The 25,682-nt window shown below is 39.1% G+C and overlaps 1 protein-coding gene across 10 annotated transcripts in view; it reads left to right on the top strand.

The window, feature by feature from the left end:
- Positions 1–25,682, top strand: part of UNC13B (unc-13 homolog B) — a 296,704-nt gene that overhangs the window by 169,600 nt on the left and 101,422 nt on the right. For all 10 annotated transcript variants that reach the window (XM_066256835.1, XM_066256833.1, XM_066256836.1 and 7 more), the window contains 2 exons: positions 1,659–1,973; positions 4,373–4,463. In XM_066256835.1, coding sequence (XP_066112932.1) covers positions 1,659–1,973; positions 4,373–4,463 — 406 coding nt within the window. The remainder of the gene's footprint in view (positions 1–1,658; positions 1,974–4,372; positions 4,464–25,682) is intronic.

Genomic DNA, 25,682 nt, shown 5'->3' with positions numbered 1-25,682 from the left:
CTACGTTGCTTCACTTTTTCAAGTCTTCTAAGATGCTTTCTTCAGTGGCAATGAGGGTATTAAGTAAAATACAAAGTGCAAAGGACAGCTTGGATAATCTATAAATTACATACTATTCCACATGCATTTCCATAGCTTCTTCCAGTCTCTGCCGTTTACTCTCTTTGAGGCTGGTGTCTGACAAGTGTGCTTTGAGTAAAGTCTCACAAGAGCTCAGGGCTGTAGTTTGCTGTAGTTCTCCAGTCTGGACTATTGTTTAGGGTCTATCTGCATAGGGTACTGTTATTTCTCCTAAGAAGAAGCATCATACAGTACAGTTTAAGAAGGATGCCTTAAAAACTTCTGGCCCAAAACTGTCCAAAGAGACCAGTCAGGGGCGAGAGAAAGAGAGACAGAGATAGAGGGAGAAAGACAGAGAGAGAGAGATGGAAACTACTTAGAACAGTGACCTGGTATCTGTCCTGCTGTCATGTGATGAACGATCTGAAATCAGCCTAAAAATACCAGGTAATTGGGAGGAACCATAAGAGTAAACATATGTCCTTTAGTTAAAATCTTGATCCCCTGGCAAGGAAATTTCTTGTCCTTTTGCATGGAGGCTTTCCAGTAGGATACCAGAAATAAAATTGAGGGCCCCTGACTTGGAGTAGATAGATTTTGTAGATCATCACCAAGTCCCTTGAATAGGTTGGAATCCCTTATTCAGTATGTAGTTGAAGGCAGTTGCATCTGGATACTACTCTTCTTTCTGGTCACAATTCACTGCCACTTTCTCTGCTACAGGTGCTATCTCTCATAGTAGGGGAACAAATTTCCTTTCTGGATATGGAAATTCAGGTAATTGAGAGGGGTTGGGCTAGCCTCTATTCAGGTACAGAAATTTCTTAATATGGCCCTGACCCAGATCCTGGAGTTAGACTTTGTCCACTTTATCCAAAATTGAGCTATGTCCAGAGAGCAACTCAATTATAGATGGGCAAGATCATCTTTGGGGCAGTCCCTATGTTGCCAGGGGTATCACTGTAACATTCATGAGATGAATGGTTGTTGAGATCCCCTGAGGAATTTCTTGATTCTATTCTTCATCTCCCAGTGTCTTCCCTTACCATTGTGTAAATGGCTGAGAGATAATTGAAGGAACATGTCCACTGTCCTCTGCTCATCCTAAGGCATAGGCATTCATGTTTACAACTGTAGGGGAAGAAAAGGGGACCTCAATTTAACAAATAATAGCAGAAGGGAGTAGAGTTCATCCATTTTATTATGTGGAAATTAGAAAACTTTAATCATAGCCACTGGACAAGTTTCTTTAGAAGTTTGAGTAAAGAGTTTTAGAATTTTAATAATTTTATAGTTTTAACAATAGACTTTTAATAATTCTTAATCTACTTATAAATATCACATTAGTCTTCAAGCCAATTGCAGGGTTTAGGTTAAGTGCTGTTTGAGAACCCAGCATATGTTTTTTTCCCTATTTGTTTCTGCTGAGTAGAGACTAGTTCTTCTAGATTGTGAAGGTTGATCCTCTTTTCCCATGACCCTCCTGTTTGTGATTCTTGCCTCTGATATGATCATTATTTCCTGGATTAACCCATTGCTTTTGCCCTGGTCCTTAGTTTGCATTTATTTACACACTTGTTTCCCTCTCCTTCTCACAGCCCTACCAGCAGTAGTAGGTATGGTTCTTCCTGTAATGTGAGCCAAGGAAGCTCTCAGCTGAGTGAACTTGACCAATGTCATGAACAAGATGATGACCGTCGGGAGAGAGACTCAGTTCATTCCTGCCACAGCTCTGGTAGCTTCTCCAGAGATGGCCAAGCGGGTTTTGGAGAACAAGATAAAGCCTTGGAGGTGACAGGTGAAGAAGAGAAGGGGAGAACATGTGAACCCAAGGAGATGAAACAAGATGTCACAACCCATCCTACCCCAGATCTGGTGCTACATCAAGTCCATGTCCTAGGCCCCAAGGAGAGGTAGGTAATAGCTGCCTTGAGATGCTTACATGGTTTCCTCAGTGCCTACCTTATTTTATTGCTGAATATAAGTGCTTTTCATTTTTTCCCCTTCAGCTGGATTTGGTGGTGATCAGGGTACTGAGACTTAAATCTGCTCTACATTGCTTCCTTTGATTTTTGGTGTAAGTCTCAAGATATTTTGAGGATCTCTAAAGAATACTTGGGTTCTTTATAGTTAGCTACAGTGTAACAGGATTTCATGAGTCAGCAGTATTTGGGTTACTAATTGACAACACATATGGCAGCCTCTAAATCTGGAACTGACCTGATCCCTGCAGATTATTTCATTCAGAGGAGCTACTTAGAATGCAATAGGCTTCCTAGCATATTGATGTTTAAAATTCTTTGTGGCCTGACCAGGTAGTGGTGCAGAGGATAGAGCATCAGACTGTGATGTGGAAGGACCCAGGTTCGAGACCCCGAGGTCGTCAGCTTGAGTGCGGGCTCATCTGGTTTGAGCAAGGCTCACCAGCTTGAGCCCAAGGTCGCTGGCTCGAGCAAGGGGTTACTCAGTCTGCTGAAGGCCCGCAGTTAAGGCACATATGAGAAAGCAATCAATGAACAACTAAGGTGTCACAATGAAAAAAAAAACACACTAATGATTGATGCTTCTCATATTTCCATTCCTGTCTGTCTGTCCCTATCCCTCTCTCTGACTCTCTTTGTGTCTCTGTAAAAAAAAAAAAATTCTTTTGTGAACATTGTTTTTTGTTTTTGTTTTGTTGTTTTTCCTGGCTGAGAAAAATCAGGACAGAGATGAGAAAGAATTGGTATCAAAGGCAAATTTAACCTATCCTCTACCTCTCCCAGGCCTAGAAGTGTATCTGGTAGTTGGTACCTATAAGAAAAAATTTAAATGTGGCCTTTTAACAGTCTTATAATGAAACTTAGTACAGAACTTGAGTGGTATTACTGAGCTAAATTGATCAGTAACATTGTGGATAGGTTGGGGCAGAGCAAGGTTTCTCAGTGTTGGCATTATTGACTCTTTGTTGGGGGTGCTGTTGTGTGCATTGCAGGATGTTTAGTAGCATCCCTGGTCTGTACACACAAGATGCCAATAGCAACCTTCGGTGTGAAAACCAAAAATGTCTCCAGATATTGCCATATTTCCCCTGCCCCAGTTGAAAATCACTTGGGGTAGTGTGATAAGGGGTAGGTGTGACTTAGATTCTCAAATGTCAAGGTCTAATATAAAGCCTCTCACTGAAAGGTCAGAGGAGTGAATGCTAATGATGAGGTAAAAGTTAGAGAATGGTTAGTGTGTCAATTCTACAACTAAAGATATAAACATTTTCTCTTCTTCTTAATTGTTCTTTTGTCATCTCTGGCTCATCTTATAGATGAAACATCCCAAAGACTGAGCTCTGGACCAGCTTTTTTACTGGGTTGACAACCCACTGAAAGATGACTCTTTGTAGACATTAGATTTGGCAGATACTGTTGTCTGGGTAGGGTTCTTGGTAGAGCAGAAGAAGTAAACAGCATTAGCATTTGTCCTTCTTTCCTGGCTGTGTCCTCTCAGATCCTAGCTGTGCAAGTGAAGTCCAGTTCTACCTTGGCCAGATGAGCCTAAAAATGTTTGAGAATAATTGACCCCATTGGATGACATTAGAGCCCAGCATATATATTTTACTGCCTTGGCAGTATACCACAGTGGGAGATAAGAGAAACATTATCATCAAGAATCAACCACTGTTCCACAGTTAAGGACCTGGATGATGACTTGTTCTAATACAGGGTAGTATTTATGTCTCAAAGCTGCTTTGTTGTATTTATTATTCATTTCACTGAGGGTGTTCCTGAGGCAGCTCAAGGAATAAGATGGTAAAAAAAGGGCTGTGCTTCTTTTCTTAGCACTTTTGATATTGACTAGGAATTGGAAAACCTTACAAAATACTTAGTGGAGCAGAAGAGGTTTTCAGGAACAATATTCTGCCCTAAGGCTGCTTATGTAGAACCCCCAAATAAGATTGGTGGTCTTGAGATGGAAGGTGAGAGAGTTATTCGACAGCTCTCCGCAGTTTTAATTGTAGACATTGATTCAGAGCCCTTGCCATTGCTACTAGTATCCTGATCCCTGACTGTCCCAGTGAGCTGCTTCATTGGATGAGTGAAAAAGGGGGAAGGAAGAGGGAAAACAGAACAAAATCTCAAAAGATATGTCATTTCAGAAAGAAATTTTTTTCACATTGGATATTCAAGACTATGCTATTTTGGTGGCTTAAATTACTAAACAAATATAGGCATGAATATAAACCATTTTATTTTTATATATTTGGTAGTTTTGCCTTGAGCAGTGTTGCTTTGTGGTCTGGGCTATTTTTAAGAAACATTCTTTTTTTTTTTTTTACAAGTTTTCCCAAGGAGAATGCATCTTCACCATTTACCCAAGCCAGAGCACATTGGATCCGAGCGGTTACCAAGGTTCGACTCCAGCTGCAGGAGGTAAGAAATCTGTTTTCTAATACTAGTTGGGACAATCTTTCCTTTGAAATTGGGAGACATATGGTGCTAAAGAAGCAGTCAGTGATTAGTCATCATCTTAGTGTGCTTCTGGGAATGCATGACAAGAAGGCTAAAGCCTTAAGAGACGGGAGGTGGCCATGGCTTCACTCTATGCTGATTAATGGAAATCAAATAGACCCAAGTGGGTCCAGCGTCTGAAGGTAAAATTAAATGCTATTTTCAGTACCATAATCAGCCAAATGTTAACTTCTATTTTCATTATTCTTTCTACATTCATTAATTGACATTTTTCCTTTTCTCCCATCAATTTCTATTGGTGTGGACTCATGGATTTCTAATTTATTATATGAATTATAATCTCTTACTGTCATTTCTTTTGATGCTCAAAATATCCTAGCTTTGTACAAGCACTGTTAATTTGACCCTTCAGCAAGAAGATAATGTTTTTAAAATGATTGAAAAAGCTGCTTTAAAGAAAGCATTTCCAATACAAATGTTTGAAAATGGCTTCCTTTTCTGTGTGTGTTCTCTTATTGTCAGAAACAATGAGTGTTACCTACAAAAACTCATCATTGCATGTTCTAAAGTCTTTGAAAATGGCTATTAATGTATTAAAAATCTTTCTAATGAAAATTTCAGTGAAGTTTGAACTTATTTGTTAAAAATATAAAAAACCTGACCAGGTGGTTGCACAGTGGTTAGAGCATTGGACCAGGACAAGGAGGATCCAGGTTCGAAATCCCGAGGTTGCCAGTTTGAGTGCAGGCTCATCCAGCTTGAGCACGGGCTCACCGTCTTAAGTATGGGGTTGCTGGCTTGAGCGTGGGATCACAGACATGACCCCATGGTTGCTGGCTTGAGCCCAAAGATCATTCGCTTGAAGCCCAAGGTCACTGATTTGAGCCCAAGGTCACTGGCTAGAGCAAGAGGTCTCTCACTCTTCTGTAGCCCCCCGGTCAAGGCACATGTAAGAAAGCAATCAATGAACAATGAAGGAGTCACAACAAAGAATTGATGCTTCTCATCTCTCTCCCTTCCTGTCTGTCCATCCCTATCTGTCCCTCTCTCTCTCTTGCTGTCTCTGTCAAAAGAAAATATAAATAAATATATATATATATTTATGATTATGTTCTGAGACATTAGAGAAGATATAAACCTAGCCAAATATCAACAAGATCTTTGAATAATTGGTACGTAGGAAACAATTGTACATTTTTTCATTTGACTTATATATCAGTATCTTTTTCAGCTGTGATAGCTATGAAAACTATGTATTGAAATAATTGAATGTGGAACTAGACCTACAAATCATTCTATAACAAAATCTTAAACTAAGATTTCAAAAATAATGAAGCATGTTGCTTTCATTAATGTTGCAATCACATTGCTTTCATTAAAAATATTTGTACTAATGTTTTTCTGTATTATTAACAAATCTTAAATGTTTTTTATGCTTTTAAATTTTTATAATGTGGCCTGACCTGTGGTGGCGCAGTGGATAAAGCGTCGACCTGGAAATGCTGAGATCACTGGTTCAAAACCCTGGGCTTGCCTGGTCAAGGCACAAATGGGAGTTGATGCTTCCAGCTCCTCCTCCTTTCTCTCTCTCTCTATCTCTCCTCTGTCTCTCCCTCTCCTCTCTAAAATGAATAAGTAAAAAAAAGTAGTTTAAAAAAAAAAAAGTAAAAACACAAATCTTAAATTTTTATAATGTAATGAATATATCAATGCAATTATACATATATCCAACTTTTAAATGAATATACTCATATTGAGAGATGAATGCTAAAAAATTTCTATCAATAAGGGCTGCTTAATCATAAACATTGGGAGTCTGTTGATCTAGACTGACAGGAGATAAACATTTAGAGTGAACATTTATGGAATCAATGTCCTAATGCTTATTAATATTTTCTGATTTTTTAGAAATAAGGGTCTTATAATGCTATATTATAAAGGAAAGTAAAATAAATAACCACATAAAAGAAACTTTCTTAATGACAAAAACAAGGATATATATTGAAGCAGAAACAGTTTGCTATGACTTTTTAAGAGACCATTCAGAGTCTCTCAGAAAGAGTGGCTAAATACAGTTGTCAAAGCTTGGAATTATTTAGAGAAAAGTATGGTTCATTTATGAGTAATTAAGAACCATTGCCACTTAAATGAGCAAGAAAACAATTATATTCTTAACACAAGTAATGTAACTGGAAGCTGATTGATGTGGCCAAGAGAAGAAAGACAAGCCAGAGTTCAAAGAAGGATTTGATAACAGTTTAAGATAGAAGTAGAAGTGCACCATTTATACTCAAGATGAGATTTTCTGACAGATTATTTGAGGTTGTGAGACAGTAGGAAGGTTTTTTCTTCCCTGATTAGTTGGAAGTTTCATCTAGTAACCCTTTAACGCTCTGCCCCCAAAGAATAATTTTTTTTAGTTTTTTATTCCAGAATTTCTTTATGCAAGTTCAATAAAATATGAATATATAGTCTACTCTCCCCTCAAATTTGTTTTACAAAAGATGGTATATTATACACATTGAGAACATCTTGCTTTTTCACTTAGAGATCCTTCCATAATAACTCTTAAGAGTACTTTTTAACATCTGCATAATATTCTACTGTATGACTTTACTGCAAGTATTTAACCAGTCTCTGTTGATGTTTGGTTTTTTTTCCAGTCATTTGCTATAACAAACTATGTTCTAAATGAGTACCTTTTACATATGTCATTTTGCATGTATGTACATGTATCTGAGGGAATATTCATTTGTAATTTTGATAAATATTGCCAGATTGCCCTCCATTTGTCATTGGTGTAAAACAACAAAGGTTCATTTTACTCAGGCTACTTGTCATTCTGTATGTTCTTAAGTTCTGCTTTAAGTTGTCTTTTCTCTGCAATTCAGGCTGATGGTATAGCCTGTACCTAGAACATTGCCGGTCTTGGTGGCAGAGAGAAAGAAGATAAATGAAAGAGAACATAGCAAATTGCACTCTGGCTCTTTAAACTCCTGCCCAGAAGATACAATATGTCACTTTTGTTCACATTTTCCTGGCTAAAGCAAATTGCAAAGCCATATTTAACTTCAAGTGAGTAGTTCTTATACCATGAAAGAAATAGGGAAGGATTTGTGAACAGCTTTAATGACTACCCCAGAGGGTACAAGCCTTCAACAGAGATTGTATCAATTTACACTCCTACTAGTAATGTCATAAGGGTGCCTTTTTCTTCCCAAATCCACTGGTAGAATAACTTCAAATTTTTGCTATTCTACTAGGCAGTGGTATCTTAGTAGAGTTTAAATTTACATATCTTATTATCAGTAGAGTTAAGCATGTTTTCATGCAGGTAAAGGCTATTAGTATTTACTTTTCTGTGAACAGTCTGTTCATATATTTTGGTCCACTTTTTTGTATTGAGCTTTTGAATCCAGGAGCTTTTTGTTGTTTTAAGGAAGTTAACTCTTATTTGAGATATGAATGTCCAATATCTATATATGTTTTAAGCAGAATACAGACAGGCAGACAGACAGACAGGCAGACAGGAAGGGAGAGCAATGGGAAGCAGCATCAGCTTATAGTTGTGGCACTTCAGTTGTTCATTGATTGTTTCTCGTATGTGCCTTCATGGGGTGGGAGGCTCCAGCTGCACCAGTGACCTGTTGCTCAAGCCGGTGACCATGGGCTCAAGCCAGTGACCTTGGGCTTCAAGTCTGTAACATCTGGGCTCAAGTCAGTGACCATGGGATCATGTTCATGATTCCACGCTCAAGCCAGCAACCTCAGGGTTTTGAACCTGGAACCTAAGTGTAGTGGACCATTGTGCCACCACCAGTCAGGCCAATGTTTTTTCTTATTGTATCATTGTGAGAAAGCTTTTAACTTTAATGATTTCCTAATCCAGAAAAGGAAGAGAATAATATTACCTTTTCTTTCAGGATTATAAATTATCTTTTAAAACTATGATTTGAAAAGAGAAAATCAGAAAAAAATATACTTCAGCGACTCCACATTGCCTTCATGATAAAGTAAACACTTTTAGGTTTTTAATTTTTTTTAATTTATTGATTTTAGAGAAAGAAAGTGGAAGAGGAGAGGGAGAGAGAGAGAGAGAGAGAAACATCAACTTGTTGTTTTACTTCTTTATGCATTCATTGATTGATTCTTCGTATGTGCCTTGACAGGGATCTAACTAGCAACCTGGGCGGTTTGAGATGACCAACTGGACTACCTGGTCAGGGCTAAACTTTTATGATCCAGCTCAGTGTGGTCCATGGACCAGCCTAGTCCAGGAAGTTTGTTTCTAGTCTTTGTTGAAATAATTACTGAAATTGAAAGTGAACATTTAGAGGAAGGTTGGATTACTGTGACATCAAGCACATGATCAGTGGTCTCATCTCATTGAACAATATATAGATAAAAAATAACCAGTCCATGACATAATGGGAATAAAAAACATATCGTTCACAAAAAGAATTTCAAAAGCCCTGATATAGATCCAATATGCCTTTCTAGTTTTACCTCTTTGTACTATTCTGTTTTTGTTTCATCAACACTTCCAACATAAAAAATAATTTGTTTTCAAAATCTCGGAGACTTTATACTTACATGGGATATTTCTCATACACTGAATACTCTTTCTCCACCTAGCCCTAGCTCACTTTTCATTTACATAATTTAAAACCAACTTAGATGTAAGGTTTTTTGCATAAAGCTTTCAGGCTGTGTGCACAGTTTTTCTAGATTGGCATTTACCATGATGCAATGAATAGAATTACTAGTTTGCTGTTATGTCTCACTTCTCTGTGTATTTATAAGATTCTTGAATGTTGGGGCTATGCTTTTTATTGTTGGTGTTCTAGAGCCCAGTGTAGAAACTAACAGAATGTTTAGTCAACTTTTTATGGATGCTTAACTAGCCAGAAAAGCCCATCAGCATTTCCACAGAAGTTTCCCTATGCATTTTTATCTTCTCTTAATTATTTCTATTTTTATTTTTCCCAAGGACTGGCACCTAAAGCCAGTAACCGCAAAATATTAACTATTAAATATAATTTTTATACACATGAATATAAAGCTACTGCATCTTGACCATATTTTGTGTAGTTTTAAATTTTTTCTTGTTAAAATTGTTTTTAAATATTTTTTTAAACATTGGTTAATGATTATTAACAGATTAATAATATTCAATCATGTAGATGTTCATACAACTTCCCTTGTTTCTTTACAAAATAATGCTATTATGAACATCATTATGCATAATCTGTTTTCATTTCTGATTTTTTTTAGTTTAGCTTTCTCAAAGTAGAGTCCAATAAGTTACAAAGTTAGAGAGTATATATATATACCTTTTAAAGGTTTCTAATAAATTTCTACATGTATTTTCAGAAAATTTTTCCAGTTTGTACTTTGAGTATTTGAATATGCTATGCTACATCAACATTATCATTTTAGAAAATTTTTGCCAATTTGCCAGAATAATATCCCATTGTTTTAATTTGTATTTCTTTGATTATTTATGATTTGAATATTTTTTGTAAGTTTATAGGACATGTATACTTTTTCAGCTGATACTGCAATTAGTAGACTTTGAAGAACTACCATAGGAACCTAGCTACCCTTATGCCATTTCTTTTTTCCCTCCCTCCCTCCCTCCCTCCCTCCCTCCCTCCCTCCCTCCCTCCCTCCTTCCTTCCTTCCTTCCTTCCTTCCTTCCTTCCTTCCTTCCTTCCTTCCTTCCTTCCTTCCTGTGAGAGGAGGGGAGATAGAGAGACAGACTCCTGTAAGTGCCCCAACTCATAAACCCCTGTCTGGAGCTGATACTCAACTCAACAAAGCTGAACCAGTCGAGCCACTGGCTGTGGGAGGGGAAGAGAGAGAGAAAGTGAGGGGGACAGAAGCAGAGGTCACTTCTCATGTGTGTCCTGACCGGGAATTGAACCCAGGATGTCCAAATGCTGGGCCGATATCCACTGAGCCAACTGGCCAGAGCCCCTTATAAGTGTTAGCAACCTGAGGGAAGAGATTGTATAGGTCATCTCTGTATCTGAGCTGGCAAAGTACCTGGCCATATGTACTTAATAAATGTTTGATGACATTGCTGATGCTGATGAGGCAGTAATGTTGGTATTGTGGGTGGAATGGATATGATTCTGTACCTTATTTGGCTTAGTTGCAGAAAAATCTGGGGGAGGAGGTGAGACTTTTAGCTCTAGAAACAGAGACTGTGGTGGCAGCAGGTGGGTGGGTGTTCCAGGTGGAAGGGACAGTGAAGGAGAAGGCATGGAGGTAGGACGTGAGAAAGTCTTGACAGAAGCTCTTAGGTTACTAAATAAAGCTGAGGAAGGAGAGCTTAGTAACCCGAGATAGAACTGAGCATGTAGAGTAGAATGGCCATGCGTAAATGGAGCAATCCCAGGAGATCCAAGATTGCAGCTGGTCAGCCTGAGACTCGGATCAGCATTTTCTCAGGGAAGATCATTAAGACAGAACATGAATTGTATCTCACTCCTGAAAAGTTCTGTTCTTACTTGTAACTCTCCCAATCAGAGACTTCCTTCCTGTGCTTTAATTGAATCCCTGAAAAAGAGATTCCATTTGTGGAAAAAATGATGAGGTTGAAGGACGAGCCTTTGAGGACCCTGTCCCTTAAACTTAGTTGCACCAGGAAAGCACTCTTTCTATAACTTTAAATAGATTTTGTTCTGACCATGGCTGCCTATCTTAACTTCCACTGCCTCAACTCTTTGCCCTCATGGAGACCATTCCTCCTCTTTCTCATAATCTTTCAGCCCTCTCCCTAACATTGGGGGAAGAAACCTAAAGCATGGTTTCAATAAGTAATACATGTAAAAATATAAGTTATACATGAAGGATATGTTTAGTGCAAAGTTTGCCTCCTACTCAGACTTCCAGACCTCTAGCCTTCATCTCCCCCATCTCATTGTTATTTGTGTCTTATGAATCGGTCCAAAGATAAAATGTGCATTTACACACATGTGTGCGATCACATGTACGCATGTATGTATTATACGCATTGTCCTTTCCCTTTCTTTATTTACTGCTACATTTTGGAGAGTTTTCCTTATTAGTACAAAGAGAGCTACTACATTCTTTTTAAATAACTGCCTAGTATTTCTTTCTGTGGAAGTATTATAATTGATATACTCTGCCCTCTAAATGGATCTTTAAGTTGTTTCTGATATTTTGCTACTACTACCATGTTGCAATGCAAATCCTGTCATAAGCATAAATACTTTCAGACTTCTCTTAACCATAGCTTTTAACATCTATCTTCACACTTCATGGTAAGCCCTACCCAAGAATAGGTCCTACCACTGCTTCATCAACCAGAGTGACCTCTCTTAGATGAGGGCCCTAGCTGCTGCTCCCAAAAAGCCCTTCCTGCCCTTTGGCAGACTGTGGAGTCCTCATCTGGTATCTGAGACCAGAACCGATGCATTCTATACTGACTGAAACCTGGCCATTTGCTAAAGCCCTTTTGAGGGGAGATTGTGCCCTTTTTTATGCCCGTGTATTACTGGGTCAGGAGTGAAGCGTGGTTTTCTTTGGCTCCTTATGCCACTTCCAAGCCATTACTAGATCCTCCTTCGTATAACCTGTTCTCTATTTTTTTTCTATTTTTTTTAATTTTTAATTTTTTAATTTTTATTGAATCCAGAGAGAGGAAGGAGGGTAAGGGGGAGACAGAAGCATCAATCTGTTTCTGTATGTGCTCCAGCCAAGGACTGAACCAGCCACCTCTGCATTGCAAGACAATGCTCCAGCCAAGCGAGCCATCCAGCCAGGATGCATAACCTGTTCTCACACCAACCTTTCTTTTTTCAATTGGATTCTGCATTTCCATAACTGCTGCTTATTTATTGAAAACTTTAATACCTACATCACAGTTTTCCTTTTTTTAAAAAAAAATTTTAATGGGATGACATTGATAAATCAGGGTACATATGTTCAGAGAAAACCTCTCCAGATTATTTTGACATTTGATTATGTTGCATACCCCTCACCCAAAGTCAAATTGTCTTCCGTCACCTTCTATCTGGTTTTCTTTGTGCCCCTCCCTTCCCCTTACCCCCTCCCTCTCCCCCCCCCCGTTACCATCATCATAGTAACCACATTTATTGAATACTACTCTCCCCATAAGTGCTTTACATGCATTACCCAAATGAACTCCTCACAGTAATTCTATGGATTAGGCTTATGTTATTAGGTTTATTTTATAGATTAAGAAACTGAGCTTTAGAAAGAAAGAAACTTGTCCATGATAACCTACTCTGTAAGAGTTGAACTAGATTCAAATCTAGATCTTTTAACTCCAGAGCCTGGTTTTTTGTTTTTTTTTATTAATTTTAATGGGGTGACATTGATCAATCAGGGTACAAGGTTCAGAGAAAACATCTCCAGGTTATTTTGACACTTGATTATGTTGCATACCCATCACCCAAAGTCAAATTGTCTTCCGTCACCTTCTATCTGGTTTTCTTTGTGCCCCTCCGCTCCACCCCAACCACCACAGCCTGTTTTCTTAACACTGTTTTTGTTTTGTTGTTTTGTTTTGTTTTACCACCATAATAGGTTTTCCAAAGTGTGTTCCATAGGTCTCCAATTGCTAGAACTGTTAATAGTTTCTTTATAGCGTGATAAAGAGTTCCATGGTAAAAAAAAAAAGGAAACATTGAGTTCCAATAGAGTGTAGTAACAACAGATTGCTTTATCATAGGACTTGTCAGAAACTTGAAGATACATAGGCTTATTGTGGTTCTTCAAGAGGGCAGTATAATCTGCAGCATTATCACAAACTTACTTGATCATAAACTATATTACAGGAGTATCCTGTAGGACTTGTTTTCCAAGGAATACACTTGAGAAAAGTCTTTCTCATGGTTTTATTGTCATTTCATTAAAACTGCATTTGTGAAGGTCATCAGTGAGCTCACGGCTTCCTAACCTAGTGGTTGCTTTTAAGACTGTATCTTATTGGACTTCTATGCAGTATTTGATATTCCTGAAAACTCCTTCCTGTTTTGCATTTAAGAAACTATCACCAACGCCAGGGGTCCCCAAACTTTTTACACAGGGGGCCAGTTCACTGTTCCTCAGACCATTGGAGGGCCGGACTATAAAAAAACTATGAGAGATGATGTCAGAGTAATGGCGGGGTAGGAAGCGATACTGACAAATCTCCCCCAAAACTCAACAAGATCTTCAACCAGAAACAGAAAAACCTATCCTTGGAGCCTCCAGATGTTTCACAATACACCCGAAGATATGGTCCAGCGAAAAATTTGCTAAATATATAACCAAACCCCGAAGGAAATAGGGAGTAAGAAATGCTCCGCCTTCCTCACTAACCTAAACAGGGCAGCTTTCACTGGGAACTGAGAATATAGAAACTGAGGCGGGCAAAGGGGGTGAATAGATCCAGGCCGCGGCACAAACGACCGAACCAGGCTGTGGCACGGAGATCCAAGCCGAGGAAAAACTGTTCCTGTGGCAACCCGGGCAATACAAGCGAACACTCGCGCCAAACCCAGACAAAGAAAGACAAGTGGGGCAGCCATTTCCCCCAACCTCCTGGTTTGCGTGCGCAGATAGTGGGCGAGAGATTCCTTCCAAAAAAACTATGAACAAATCCCTATGCACACTGCATATATCTTATTTTAAAGTAAAAATACAGAAGTGACGTCAGAGAAATGGCACTGTAAGGAGTGATACCGATAAATCTCCCCCAAAACTTAACAAGATCTTCAACCAGAGACAGAAAAATCTATCCTTGGAGCCTACAGAAGTTTCACACTAAACGCGAAGGTACAATTGAGTGAAAAACTGACTAAAAATATAATCAACCCCGAAGGAAATAAGGAGGAAGAAACACTCTGCCTTCCTCACTAACCTAAATAAGGGCTGCTTTCACTGGGAACTGAGAGTTTAGGAACTAAGGCGGTCATAGAGTGTGAATAGAACCAGACTGCGGCACAAACATCCGAACCAAGCTGTGGCACAGACATCCAAGCCAAGGAAAAACTGTGGCACAGACATCCAAGCCTAGGAAAAACGGTGCTTGTGGCAACCCAGTCAACACAAGCTAACGCTCGCGCCAAATCCAAAGAAAGGCACTTGTGACAGCCATCCGCCCGATCTCCTGGTCTGTGCGCGCAGATAGTGGGCGAGAGATTCCTCCTAGAGCCCCGGGAGTGGGCCCCCGTGTTACCGGACAGAGGGGCAGAGTCGGAGGCCTTTGTGTGGGCCGAAAGCGGAATCTCAGGGTCGCCCCTGCGCCCCGAAAAGCAGCACGCGGGGAGTGAGTGGGAGCGAAATTCCCTATGCTGAAACTTTTCCATGTGGGAGGGGCGCCTCACTCGGAGTGAAAGGCAGATCTCCTGGTCGGTGAGCTCGGAGAGTGGGTGAGAGATTCCTCCGAGCACCCTGGGAGTGGGCGCTCGTGTTCCCGGACAGAGGGGCAGAGTCAGAGGCCTTTCTGTGGGCCAAAACTGGAGTCTTGAAGTTGCCCCTGCGCCCCGAAAAGCAGTGCGCGGGGAGTGAATGGGAGTGAAATTCCCTACACTCTTACTTTTCCGTGAAGGCGGGGCGCCTCACTCTGAGTGAGAGGCAGCTGGCCTGATCTCCTGGTCGGCGAGCGCAGATAGTGGGTGAGAGATTCCCCTGGGAGTGGGTGCCTGTGTTACCGGACAGAGGGGCAGAGTCAGAGGCCTTTCTGTGAGCCGAAACTGGAGTCTTGAAGTTGCCCCTGCGCCCCAAAAAGCAGCGCACGGGGAGTGAGTGGGAGCGAAATTCCCTACACTCGAACTTTCCCATGCGGGCGAGGCACCTGACCGGGAGTGAGAGGAGGCTGGCCAGATATCCTGGTTGGTGAGCGCAGATAGTGGGCGAGAGATTCCCCTGGGAGTGGGCGCCCGTGTTCCCAGACAAAGGGGCAGAGTCAGAGGTCTTTGTGTGGGCCGAAGCCCCGCCTGATTATGCTAGGGGCTCTGACTGATTGAGCCTTACCCAGAGCCCTGTGCTGAGTGGGAATAGAGTGGGGAGTTGCCAGCTCTTTGAGCCTCTTACTCTCCAGGCAGAGGCAGCAGCAACCCCATAGCTGGATCATCAGGCTACTAATTGAGGAAGGAAAGACTAGGAGAGAGGCTCCAGGAACACGGACTCTCTTATTGGCAGAGCCTGCAAATGCTGATGAGCCATGACTGCCAACGAGACTGAAGCCCAATATATGATATCACCATATAGAGACTTATCAACTGCAAACCTCTACCTAAGCGTGCCACAGGGGCAGAACCCAGGATACAGAGTCACCGACTAGCAAGAGAGAGAGAAAAGAAAAAGCAACAAGATAACCTCTCAAAATCAAGAATAATCCACAGACTTTATAACCTATCCCATTTTATTATATTTGTTTGTTTGTTTCTCTTATCTTCTTGTATTGATTATTTTCTTCCTCTTCCAACGTGGTCGTTTAATTCTCTGCCAGTCTTACTCTCTCCTTTCCTTGAGCTACACTACCCATAAGTGTTACATCTCCCATTACCTTTTCTTTCTTCTTCCTTTCTCTCTATGAGGATTGCACTACAAAACCCTTAACTCTCTCTTTCTCTACTTCTATTCTTTTTTCTTCTTTTTGTGTTTTCCTCTTTCTTTTTTTTTTCTCCCTCTATATTAGTTTATTCTTTTCTCCTTTACTTTTCCTCTCATTCAATCCTCAATCATGAACAAATTATTTTATTTGGGACTCAAATTTTTCTTTGTGGCACTTTGAGGTTTGTTTTTTTTTTTTTTGTATTTTTCTGAAGCTGGAAATGGGGAGAGACAGTCAGACAGACTCCCGCATTAGCCCGACCGGGATCCACCTGGCACACCCACCAGGGGCGACGCTCTGCCCACCAGGGGGCGATGCTCTGCCCCTCCAGGGCGTTGCTCTGGGGCGACCAGAGCCACTCTAGCGCCTGGGGCAGAGGCCAAGGAGCCATCCCCAGCGCTCGGGTCATCCCTGCTCCAATGGAGCCTTGGCTGCAGGAGGGGAAGAGAGAGACAGAGAGGAAGGAGGACGGGTGGAGAAGCAAATGGGCGCCTCTCTTATGTGCCCTGGCCGGGAATCGAACCTGGGTCCCCCACACGACCAGGCAGATGCTCTACCGCTGAGCCAACCGGCCATGGCCTGGGGTTTTTTTACTTTGCTTTTTTAACTCACTAGCAGTGCTCCCAACCCTGGCTCTCCATTTTATCTAGTTCTTGTGCCACTAAATACAATAGTAATTTTTTAACTTTTTCCCCCCTTTTTCCTGTTTCCCTCTTACTCCTCTCATCATATCTCTTAGTCAACCATCACCTAAAAGCAAATCATTTTATTGTTGACCCAAAATTTTCCTTTTTTGCATTTTGTGGGTCCATACCCCCTTTTTTACCCCTTTATCACTTCTCCCCAACTCAGGCCGTTTATTATAGGTAGTTTTTGTTCTGTTTAGCACAATATAATTCACAGTTCACCACAAGATTTTCTCAAGAAGGAGAGGAGAGGAGATGAGAGGAAAATAAAGGGGGGGGGGAATAACAATTTTTTTTAACTTTTTATTCTTTATTAATTCTCATTAATATTATCAACAAAACCACCCTCAGATGCCATTAAGGAAAATGAAATCGAATATCATGGATACAAAAGACAGAGAGGTAGCACAGACAGATGAGGAAAAATCTATGGAGAAAAAATTTAATATATTGGAAACCTTGGAGCTAAATGACAGAGAATTTAAAATAGAAATTCTAAAAATACTCAGAGATATACAAGAAAACATGGAAAGGCAATTTAGGGAGCTCAGAAAACAACTCAATGAACACAAAGAATATATTACCAAGGAAATTGAAACTATAAAAACAAATCAAACAGAGATGAAAAACTCAATTCACGAGCTGAAAAACGAGGTAACAAGCTTAGCTAATAGAACAGACCAGATAGAAGAGAGGATTAGTGAAATAGAAGACAAGCAACTTGAGGCACAACAGAGAGAGGAAGAAAGAGACTCAAAAATTTAAAAAAATGAGATAGCCTTACAAGAATTATCTGACTCCATCAGAAAGAATAACATAAGAATAATAGGTATATCAGAGGGAGAAGAGAGAGAAAATAGAATGGAGAACATACTCAAACAAATAATAGATGAGAACTTCCCAAGCCTGTGGAAAGAACTAAAGCCTCAAATTCAAGAAGCAAACAGAACTCCAAGTTTTCTTAACCCCAACAAACCTACTCCAAGGCACATCATAATGAAATTGGCACAAACCAACAACAAAGAAAAAATTCTCAAGGCAGCCAGGGAAAAGAAGAATACAACATATAAAGGAAGGCCCATTAGATTATCATAAGAATTCTCAACAGAAACTCTACAAGCTAGAAGAGAGTGGACTCCAATATTTAAAGTCCTGAAGGAGAGGAACTTTCAGCCAAGAATACTATACCCATCAAAGCTATCCTTCAAATATGAAGGAGAAATAAAAACATTCACAGATATAGAAAAGATGAGGGAATTTATCATCAGAAAACCCCCACTCCAGGAATTACTAAAGGGGGTTCTCCAATCAGATAAAAAGAACAAAACAAAAAACCACAAGTAAAAGCTCCAACAAAAACACAATAAAACCAAATTTAAACTGTGACAACAAAAGCAAAAAAAAGGGAAGAGGACGGAGATTAACAGCAAAGGACGATGGAGTGCAAAAGTACTCACAAGATAGTGCACTACAGGGAACAGGGTAGGAACCCTTTTCATTACTTAATGATAACCACCATTGAAAAAACCACCACAGAAGCACATGATTTAAAAAGATAGCAACAGAAGAAAGATTTATGGAATACAACCAAAACAAAAACAAAAGATATTAGAGAAAAACGAAAGAGAAGAATCAAACAAGACACAAAACTAACAGAAAGCAATGTATAAAATGACAATAGGGAACTCACAAGTGTCAATAATTACACTAAATGTAAATGGATTAAACTCACCAATAAAAAGGCACAGAGTAGCAGCATGGATTAAAAAAGAAAATCTAACTGTATGCTGCCTACAAGAAACTCATCTAAGCAACAAGGATAAAAACAAATTCAAAGTGAAAGGCTGGAAAACAATACTCCAAGCAAATAACATCCAAAAAAAAGAAGGCGTAGCAGTACTCATATCTGATAATGCTGACTACAAGACAGCAAAAGTACTCAAAGACAAAAATGGTCATTTCATAATGATTAAGGGGACACTGAATCAAGAAGACATAACAATTTTTAATATATATGCACCAAACCAAGGAGCACCAAAGTATATAAGATAGCTACTTCTTGACCTTAAAACAAAAACTGACAAAAATACAATCATACTTGGACACCTCAATACACCGCTGACGGCTCTAGATTGGTCATCCAAACAGAGAATCAATAAAGATATATTGGCCTTAAACAAAACACTAGAGCACCTGGATATGATAGACATCTACAGGACGTTTCATCCCAAAGTGACAGAGTATACATTTTTCTCCAGTGTACATGGATCATTCTCAAGAATTGACCATATGTTGGGCCACAAAAGCAACATCAGCAAATTCAGAACATTCGAAGTTGTACCAAGCATATTTTCTGATCATAAAGCCTTGAAACTAGAATTCAACTGCAAAAAAGAGGAAAAAAAACCCACAAAAATGTGGAAACTAAACAACATACTTTTAAAAAATGAATGGGTCAAAGAAGAAATAAGTGCAGAGATCAAAAGATATATACAGACAAATGAAAATGACAATACGACATATCAGAATCTATGGGATGCAGCAAAAGCAGTGATAAGAGAGAAGTTCATATCACTTCAGGCCTATATGAACAAACAAGAGAGAGCCCAAGTGAACTACTTATCTAAACATCTTAAGGAACTAGAAAAAGAAGAACAAAGACAACCCAAAACCAGCCGAAGAAAGGAGATAATAAAAATCAGAGCAGAAATAAATGAAATAGAGAACAGAAAAACTATAGAAAAAATCAATAAAACAAGGAGCTGGTTCTTTGAAAAGATCAACAAAATTGACAAACCCTTGGCAAGACTTACCAAGGAAAAAAGAGAAAGAACTCACATAAACAAAATCCAAAATGAAAGAGGAGAAATCACCACAGACATCATAGTTATACAAAGAATTATTATAGAATACTATGAAAAACTTTATGCCACTAAATTCAACAATCTAGAAGAAATGGATAAATTCCTAGAACAATACAACCTTCCTAGACTGAGTCAAGAAGAAGCAGAAAGCCTAAACAGACCAATTAGTAGGGAAGAAATAGAAAAAACTATTAAAAACCTCCCCAAAAATAAAAGTTCAGGCCCAGACAGTTATACTAGTGAATTCTATCAAACATTCAAAGAAGACTTGGTTCCTATTCTACTGAAAGTCTTCCAAAAAAATTGAAGAAGAAGCAATACTTCCAAACACATTTTATGAAGCCAACATAACCCTCATACCAAAACCAGGCAAGGATGGCACAAAAAAAGAAAACTACAGACCAATATCTCTAATGAATACAGATGCTAAAATACTAAACAAAATACTAGCAAATCGAATACAACAACATATTAAAACAATAATACATCATAATCAAGTGGGATTCATCCCAGAATCTCAAGGATGGTTCAACATACGTAAAACGGTTAACGTAATACACCATATCAACAAAACAAAGAACAAAAACCACATGATCTTATCAATAGATGCAGAAAAGGCATTCGATAAAATACAACACAATTTTATGTTTAAGACTCTCAACAAAATGGGTATAGAAGGAAAATATCTCAACGTGATAAAGGCCATATATGATAAACCATCAGCTAACATCATATTAAATGGCACAAAACTGAAGGCTTTCCCCCTTAAATCAGGAACAAGACAGAGTTGTCCACTCTCTCCACTCTTATTTATGTGGTGATAGAGGTTCTAGCCAGAGCAATCAGACAAGGCAAAGAAATAAAAGGCATCCATATCGGAAAAGAAGAAGTAAAGGTATCACTTTTTGCAGATGATATGATCCTATACATTGAAAACCCCAAAGAATCTACAAAAAGACTACTAGAAACAATAAGCCAATACAGTAAGGTCGCAGGATACAAAATTAACGTACAAAAGTCCATAACCTTTGTATATGCCAAGAATGAACTCAAAAAAATAATCCCCTTCACGATTGCAACAACAACAACAATAATACCTAGTAATAAACATAACAAAGAATGTAAAGGACTTATATAATGAAAACTACAAACCATTGTTAAGGGAAATCGAAAAAGATACAATGAGATTGAAGAATATTCCTTGTTCTTGGATAGGAAGAATAAATATAATCAAAATGGCCATATTACCCAAAGCAATATACAAATTTAATGCAATTCCCATCAAAATTCCAATGACAGTTTTTAAAGAAATGGAACAAAAAATCATAGAGCCTGACCTGTGGTGGCGCAGTGGATAAAGTGTCGACCTGGAACCCTGAGGTCGCCGGTTCAAAAACCCTGGGCTTGCTTGGTCAAGGCACATATGGGAGTTGATGCTTCCTGCTCCTCCCTCCCTCTTCTCTCTCTCTCTCATTCTCTCTCCTCTCTAAAAATTAATAAAAGAGAACTAAAAAAAAAATACAGTTCTTTAAAGAAATAATAATCATAGATTTATATGGAAGTATAAGAAACCCCAAATAGCCAAAGCAATCCTAAAGAAAAAGAACGAAGCTGGGGTCATTACAATACCTGACTTCAAACTATATTATAGAGCCACGACAATCAAAACAGCATGGTATTGGCAGAAAAATAGACATTCAGACCAATGGAACAGAATAGAAAGTCCAGAAATAAAACCACTTATATGTGGTCAAATAATTTTTGATAAAGGGGCCAACAACACACAATGGAGGAAAGAAAGCCTCTTCAACAAATGGTGTTGGGAAAACTGGAAAGCCACATGCAAAAGAATGAAACTCGACTACAGTTTGTCCCCTTGTACTAAAATTAATTCAAAATGGATCAAAGACCTAAATATAAGACCTGAAACAATAAAGTACATAGAAGACATAGGTTCTAAACTCATGGACCTTGGTTTTAAAGAGCATTTTATGAATTTGACTCCAAAGGCAAGGAAAATGAAGGCAAAAATAAATGAATGGGACTACATCAGACTAAGAAGTTTTTGCTCAGCAAGTGAAACTGACAACAAAATAAACAGATGCCAACTAAATGGGAAATGATTTTTTCAAACAACAGCTCAGATAAGGGCCTAATATCCAAAATATACAAAGAACTCATAAAACTCAACAACTAACAAACAAGCCAATAAAAAAAATGGGAAGAGGACATGAACAGACACTTCTCTCAGGAAGAAATACAAATGGCCAACAGATATATGAAAAGATGCTCATTTTCATTAGTTATTAGAGAAATGCAAATCTAAACTGCAACGAGATACCACCTCACACCTGTTAGATTAGCTATTATCAACAAGACAGGTAATAGCAAATGTTGGAGAGGCTGTGGAGAAAAAGGAACCTTCATTCACTGTTGGGGATGTAAAGTAGAACAACAATTATGGAAGAAAGTATGGTGGTTCCTCAAAAAACTGAAAATAGAACTACCTTATGACCCAGCAATCCCTCGACTGGGTGTATACCCCCAAAACTCAGAAACATTGATACGTAAAGACACATGCAGCCCCATGTTCATTGCAGCATTGTTCACAGTGGCCAAGACATGGAAACAACCAAAAAGCCCTTCAATAGAAGACTGGATAAAGAAGATGTGGCACATATACACTATGAAATACTACTCAGCCATAAGAAATGATGATATCGGATCATTTACAGCAAAATGGTGGGATCTTGATAACATTATACGAAGTAAAATAAGTAAATCAGAAAAAACCAAGAACTGAATTATTCCATATGTAGGTGTGACATAAAAACGAGACTAGGAGACATTGATAAGAGTGTGGTGGTTACTGCGGGGGAGGGGGGGAAGGAAAAGGGGGAGGGGGAGGGGCACAAAGAAAACTAGATAGAAGGTGATGGAGGACAATCTGACTTTGGGTGATGGGTATGCAACATAATTGATTGACAAGATAACCTGGACATGTTTTCTTTGAACATATGTACCCTGATTTATTGATGTCACCCTAGTAAAATTAATTTAAAAAATTAATAAAAAATAATAATAAAAGCTGGGCAACTTTCAAAAATAAAAAAATAAAAAAAGAAGGTGATGGAAGACAATTGGACTTTGGGTGATGGGAATGCAGCATAATCAAATGTCAAAATAACCTAGAGATGTTTTCTCTGAACATATGTACCCTGATTTATCAATGTCACCCCATTAAATTTAATAAAAATTTAAAAAATAAACTTAGAAAGAAGAAAAAATAAAGTAAAAAAAAACAGAACAGGAACAAATATAATATTTAAAATAAAGAACAAGTAAATTTAAATCAACAAACTGACCAGTATTTCAATGGGAACTATGCTCCTCTCACTAACCACCAATGAAAGAGGTGCAAAGAGGTGCCCCTTCCGGAAGTGGGGCGGGGGCTGGATAAATGGCCTTGGGGCCACTTGCGGCCTGCAGGCCGTAGTTTGGGGACTCCTGCCCAACACTCTGCTGATCTGTCTTCAGTCTCTTTTTTCTGATTTCTCTCTTCACTCCTTTGCATTCTTTCTGAGAGATCTCATTCATTATGTCAACTACCATTTATATGTGGGTTGCTCTCCTATCTGTGTATCTAGCCTACATATCTGTCTTAAACTCTAGATCCATATTTATAACTACTTCTTGTGTACTCACTTGTCCCATCAGCATCTCAGATTCAACATGTTCTAACCAAAAGACATCCTCTCTCAAAACCTGTTTTTTGGTGTGTTCTGTATTTTGTTTCCATGCTCCCCAAACCAATCCTGAGCCCACTAAATGTGATTGGGCTCTTGAGAGAAGAAACACAAACTCATCCCTTCTATAATGTAGAAGAATTAGGTGTAGGAGTTTCACTTATTTTCAAAAGGGAGGGAAGGATAAGGTAGCTGTCTTGTACACATAATAGGTACTCCATAAATATCTGTTTGCAGAATAAATTCAAAAGATGTAGAGAGTAGGGAAGCTAGTCATTTTTTATTGCTATTGAGTGGGAACCCAGTGAAACTGCTTCTGATGGCAAAGTGTCAAGGAGCCAGTGTCATAGGATTTCAGGCATTTATAGGAATAAAAACGCTCTTGTGTCTCTAGGTTTCTGGGATCACTTGCCGTATGGATCACTCAGATGAGGCTATCTGGTACCTGGTGCTTCTCTGGGTCCTAGGGGGAAGAAATCAGTGGAGTCCCATACCCTGAGGAGTCTAGGGTAGGGGGCAAAAGGCTGCTCTGGGCACTGTGGAAACATTTTTCAAGAGCTGCTTGTATATTTGTTGGGGAAAATGCTTACCATTTCTTTTGTTTTTCCTCTGAAATGTTCTGGACATGTTTATGGCTTGGATCTGATTGTTTATCAGTGGTTAGTCTTCTATAACCGTAGATCTCATTCTAGGCTGTGACTGAACCTTGTGAGTTATAAAACATCACATCTGGGACTGGGATTTTGGAGCATCTTGTTAGAAGGAATTTAGTTTGCTTCTGGTTTCTGGGAAGCATATCAAAATATCTCTGAGGGATGCCATGATATCAATTGACCTGCCTGGAATCAGAGGAAGGTATCAGATACTGGCAGTAGGCCTTAGTCCAACTGGCAGTATTTTCTGGACAAGTATCAGTAAAGAGAGGTACTTAATAAACTCTTACAGAGTGAATCTGATTGATGCCTCTGTACAAAATCACTTGCTTCCGAGTAATAAGCAAGGCAGCATTTCTTGCCTTCTACTACTGCAGTGGTTCTCAAACTTTTTGAAGTTGGGGCGCATTTAAAATCCTACAAATAATTGTAGGTGCACTATATGCAAATTTGAGAAATATGTTATAATAATTAATTTAAATATTAAAGAAAAAAAAGTCCAAGCATGCTTCTATGGTAATTAAACAAAATAAATACAACAAAATTAAATTTATTCTGACATTAAAAAGCATTTTTATGTTACATTTTTTGTTACGCTTTTTAGAATTCATAAAAAAGAGGGGTTAAAAAATGACAAAAAAGTTATCTTTTTATATATATAGATACATTCTTAGTAAGATTTAGTAAATTTGGCAGGTCCTGGCGTGAATGTGTTAAGTTTTTTCATTCTTGTGTTTATGAGAAACATGAGCCCTGATGTGTCCTAGAGATTTCTTCAATGTTTGGGCATATATTTGAAAGGCAAACCCTCATTTCCTTGTCAATACATTGAAGAATTCCTCTTTTTTACACTTAATTGTGTTGAGTGCAGAAAACCCCCACCATGTATATTATCTTAACTTTACACCAAACAAAGTGTAAGGTATTTTCCACCAAGGAAGAAAGAAGGACGTAGCCACCAAGTGTGGACAAGCAAAAGCTTTATTTAGAGTGCTCCTGGGCAAGGTTCACTGGTCGGCAAGACGGGCCAGGGAAGTCGCTCAGCATCTCCCATGGAGGGGGGGCTAATTTATAACGTTGATAGGTTGTTGGTGGTGTGATAGGTCGAGGCGAAATTTCATTGGCTGACAGACAGTTTCAAAATGCTCCTGGGTCGTTTCTTTTGGCTGTCATGGGCATGGGTGGTTCCTCATATGACCTTCCCCTATTGCCAACCGACCTCACATTCCGACCTTTTATGTTAGATAGGGGCGCCGCTATTCGTCTGGCTACTTCCTGCTGGTTAAAGGCATCATGGGGAAGGGAGGTCAGAAGGTGGTAGCTCTGAGGGGAGTCACATATATGAATATAGGAGCATCTGGTTGACCATGACTCGAGAAACCTCGTGGATGCAGCCCTGTAAGAATCTATGAAAAAGTGGAGCAAACATGAGTAAGATGCTGATAATTAGAAGAGGACCTAGAATAGGGGCAGCCCAGGTGAGGATGAGTGACTGCCACCAAGAATTAAACGGGTTGTAGGAAGAGGTCCTTGTGCAGTTTCTCTTGCAGATGGTTGAGGACATTGATGTTACTTCCATCAAGCCAGTCTCATTGTTATAGTAACAGCATTGCTCCCTGCTTTAATTCACTCTGG

Source organism: Saccopteryx bilineata, chromosome 2, assembly GCF_036850765.1.
Source record: "Saccopteryx bilineata isolate mSacBil1 chromosome 2, mSacBil1_pri_phased_curated, whole genome shotgun sequence".
Taxonomy (NCBI): domain Eukaryota; kingdom Metazoa; phylum Chordata; class Mammalia; order Chiroptera; family Emballonuridae; genus Saccopteryx; species Saccopteryx bilineata.
This window is presented reverse-complemented; position numbering and strand designations above follow the sequence as displayed.